The 1,603-nt window shown below is 36.7% G+C and overlaps 1 protein-coding gene across 2 annotated transcripts in view; it reads right to left on the bottom strand.

Annotated features, from left to right (window-relative positions):
- opn4b (opsin 4b) overlaps positions 1–1,603 on the bottom strand; it is an 18,367-nt gene that overhangs the window by 8,539 nt on the left and 8,225 nt on the right. For both annotated transcript variants that reach the window (XM_032503191.1, XM_032503192.1), the window contains exon 7: positions 587–694. In XM_032503191.1, the coding sequence (XP_032359082.1) occupies positions 587–694 (108 nt within the window). The remainder of the gene's footprint in view (positions 1–586; positions 695–1,603) is intronic.

Below are 1,603 nucleotides of genomic sequence, written 5' to 3'. Positions count from 1 at the left end.
CAATAAAGTTGAATCTAATCTAATCTATACATTTATATTATACTTGCATTTTAACCTTACTTGACCGGCTTTGGCAATACTGTACTTACTCACGGTCACAAAAATAAAGTAAACTTGGTTTTGAAAGAAGTGAGAATGATCTGGGTTGGGTAAATAATAAATTCATTATAGTGTTTTTTCCAGAGCATTGATTGAATCTGTTGCCAATGTGTGTTTCAGTTTGTGGGGTTACCTTATGGAATGGACTTAACAATGACATCAAACAGAGCCATAATATCATTCAGTTAAAAAATATATTTAAGAAATAAATTACTTGACCAATACGGAAAATAAACCTAAACACAGGAATGGAATTGTAATTTAATGGTATTGTTTTTATTGTATTGTTGTTAGTTATCATAAGACCTGAAAGATTGTATGCTGTATCTATTTATTTTGTGATGGTATGATTTTGGGAAATAAGGGGCAAGACTAAGTAAGCTATTTAGTTCTGCCTGCTCCTTCTCAATTCTGATTGTTTGAGATAAATAAATAAAATTAAAAATAATTAAATTAAATACTCAACACTTGAGAGTGCATACTATACCTGTATTTGGGATGTGTTATGGCATATATGATGGGGTTGTGGATCGCAGAGGCCTTGGCGATCACAGCAGGAACAGAGTTCATGTAGGGAGTCAACATGTCAGCGTATCTGAGAGAGAAAAGAGAGATATTAGCAAGAGGATGACAAATGAGGGAAGGAAATGAGACACATTCATATAACTCATCAAGTGGTGGATTCCTTCCCTTGTACAGGATTAGTGTAGAGACAAAGGAGTTGGACACAAAGTCACACACACATTCATGTTATTGTTCAAAACATGGGCACTTGAACTTTCTGGAAAACAGTGTATTTTTACCGGCTTCATGCTGCAGAAGCAGGGCTAACATCCAATCAACATAACCATCTCACATTTTTAAACAATCTTGCCTTTCTGCTCATCCTATAAAATCAAACGGCCTTTGATTGTTTCACATAGTCACGTTGTTTTTCACATTATACATTCTTTTAATGAAAATATTGATTATAGATCTGTTCTACTGAATGATGTTCCTGTGTGTTATGACATGGATTAGCTCTCTCAGAATCCTCTGCTGCTCTTATGCTTTGAGAGTTTCTCTCTATATCAGCAGAGACATTTGTTTTGCCTAATCTAACTGTATTACCATTTGTACCTAAACGGACTGAATCAGGAATATTGTCCCCTTTGCCAGGCAGTATATGGTTTCAATTCACCTGCTTGAGATAATGTCAGGTAATCCATGAATGCATAGTTTTTTTGTTTTGCTTTAGAATGAAAAGCCACTGGATGTTCTCTCTTACAGTATATCCATAGCATTGCTAAACCTGCTGCCATCAAAACCCTGCCTGGCTAAAATGGAGTGCTAAATGAATGGCCTTTGACTAGAACATCTTTAACAACATATTTAACCCTAAACTATCAATACTGCTTAAAAATTGTGGACAATATCCACCCTCCCCCCAGTGGGGGCATCAAGGGCACTGACTGGAGAACCTAGCGCGCGCGCGTGCGCGCACACACACACACACACACACACA

Source organism: Etheostoma spectabile, chromosome 21 (genome assembly GCF_008692095.1).
Source record: "Etheostoma spectabile isolate EspeVRDwgs_2016 chromosome 21, UIUC_Espe_1.0, whole genome shotgun sequence".
In the NCBI taxonomy this organism is placed as follows: domain Eukaryota; kingdom Metazoa; phylum Chordata; class Actinopteri; order Perciformes; family Percidae; genus Etheostoma; species Etheostoma spectabile.
Note: the sequence above shows the minus strand (reverse complement) of the source record. Positions and strands in the feature narration are given on the sequence as shown.